We start from the raw sequence: 2,334 nt of genomic DNA on the forward strand, positions 1-2,334 counted from the left end.
TTTTTATTCCTCTGCTTCCATCCCATCCCTGTCACAGAAAAAAGCAAAGGACATCTCTTTACGCCAAAAAAAATCTCATCGATCAGGAATCTTTTCCAAAAATCTTTCCACGAACGATAAAATTTCATCCCTTAAAAAAATCGGCGAGAAAGCACAGGATGAATCCACATTGGTCAATTATAATCGATTATCACCCGAGTATCCGTGTCCCAAGGAGGAACCACACGGTGAAAGATGGTTACTTACGGTCCATGAATATCCATGGGGCCCGGGGAGCAAATCGCGTGGCTGGCGTGCTCTGATGATAGGTAACCATGTGTAATGGAGTGCTAACTACCGGCCACCTCGCGAACCAGCGCACACCTTCTTCTTCTTCTTCTTCTTCTTCTTCTTCTTCTTCTTCTTCTTCTTCTTCTTCTTCTTCTTCTTCTTCTTCCTCCTCTTCTTCTTCTTCATCGTCCTCCAGTTAGCGGGGAGGCAAAACGCCGATGCAAGAAAGGGAGGAACGTTGGCAAAGAACCTGCTGGCCAAACAGGAGGAGGGGAAGGTAAAGTAAAAGGGTACAGAGGGAGGAAAGAGGGCGAGGGAAAGAAGGAGATAGGAGAAACCAGGCATGCTTGGGTCTCTTAGTTTCTCAAACAAGGGGGCGGTACCTTGCAGATCAGTGGCAGTCAACTACTTGCTGTAAGACACTGTTACCCCTTCGAATTTTCTAATACCGTATTAGAAAATTAAATTAGAAATCAAAAGTTATTAGAACATCTTGTATATATCTTGCGACAAGAAGAGTGTCAACATCGAGTGTTTAAATAAATATTCATTGTAATAATAGTTATATATAACTTAGTGTTTAACTTAGTGTTCCCTAGATAATGTAACAAAAATTCCCTATACTATAACGTATATGTGAAACAATATCAAAACACGTGAGATTCTACGATCGATTACTGTTTCCTTGGGATCCAGGAAACGGAAATAAATGAATGAAATTATCGAATTACGCAAAAAAATTTCCATTTTTAACGAAAAATTCGAAATCACTTTTATCAATGCGTAATCAGGCCTCGCGACTTTGTTCAATTAAGATCCTATCTTATCCTATTCGCGATTCCAAACTACGCGAGATATATATTCAATAACGTATTCCACGGTGAAATTTTCGCAGGTGAAACGAGCTATACGGCCGTTGAATATTAACGTTGTTCGGGACGATTCGACTTGGTTCAACGCTTGTAAAGCAAACGTCTAAAACGCATCCGATAGGCAATATTACACGGAGATTAATAGATCGGCATTACAAAGTAATTAGCCGGCAATTAAGGATCGCCGGTGCCCCGTGGCCGAGGGCATTAATTGCCCGGGCGTAATGATACGTTCGCTCCAATAAGAGAAGATGGACGAACCCAGGCGACGAACGCGGTTGGAGAGAACGGATTCCTGAATGTTCACGAGATGATTTTTACCCCTCTCTTTCGACCACGAAGAAATTGCCAGGGGAGGGGGAGAAAAAACGAAACTTTGGCTTTTGTACACTCCCATCCGTAAGTATGTGGACACTGTAATTGTTATGCAAATGTTATTAATGAACAATTTGTAATTCTTAACGATGTATTTAATATCTTGTTGATTAATCGATTTTTGTTTTATTGACATTGTGAATTTTGGATATGAATTCTGATTTATCCGTTAAATACAAATTTTTTATCACAAATATTATTAGATACATTATTAGAGTGTATAATGTTCATAAATCACAAGGATATTTGCTAATTTTGAAAAAATGTTTATCGATTTTTGATCAAATTTTCCTAAAATTTTGTAATAAGTAAGCCAAGTAAGATTTATTTGAAAAATAAAACAATAACAAGTAGATCAATTAAAAAATAAGAAATCGTTGAACACGAATGAAAGAGAATTGGTAAAATTTTGTTTGAAAGAGAACTAATAAGGGGCAAAAATCAAACGGAACGTATATCACAACGATAAATTATCGACACATAGCACTTACGGTACTGTAAAGTAACCGCGTGAAAGTAAGAAACCGGGCGGGTTGCTCGACGCCAGGCGTCTAAAATTCATACTTTCGAACCGCCGCTTATCTGAAAAACGAAGCAATTTCGTGCACAAGTTTATTAGACAAAAATTCTTCCCCTATCATTTTCCGCTCCCTTAAAAATCACACCTTGCACACAAACAAAACTATGAATACGAATTATCACCTAACACAACAAAACCCTTCGAAATATACATATCCCTGCATATCGATGGAAATTAATCGATGAATCATATTCTCTTGGCGAGGAAAAAAGAAGGAAGAAAGTAAATCGCGGGTAT

At 38.3% G+C, this 2,334-nt stretch overlaps 1 protein-coding gene across 1 annotated transcript in view; it reads right to left on the reverse strand.

Annotated features, from left to right (window-relative positions):
• The window catches only part of LOC102670656 (homeotic protein empty spiracles-like), a 60,120-nt gene extending 59,374 nt beyond the window's left edge, over positions 1 to 746 (reverse strand). The window contains exon 1 of the mRNA XM_006609201.2: positions 247 to 746. Coding sequence (XP_006609264.1) covers positions 247 to 316 — 70 coding nt within the window. The 5' untranslated portion in view covers positions 317 to 746. The remainder of the gene's footprint in view (positions 1 to 246) is intronic.
• Positions 747 to 2,334: the final 1,588 nt, after the last annotated feature.

Source organism: Apis dorsata, unplaced genomic scaffold (assembly GCF_000469605.1).
Source record: "Apis dorsata unplaced genomic scaffold, Apis dorsata 1.3 scaffold_52, whole genome shotgun sequence".
NCBI lineage: Eukaryota > Metazoa > Arthropoda > Insecta > Hymenoptera > Apidae > Apis > Apis dorsata.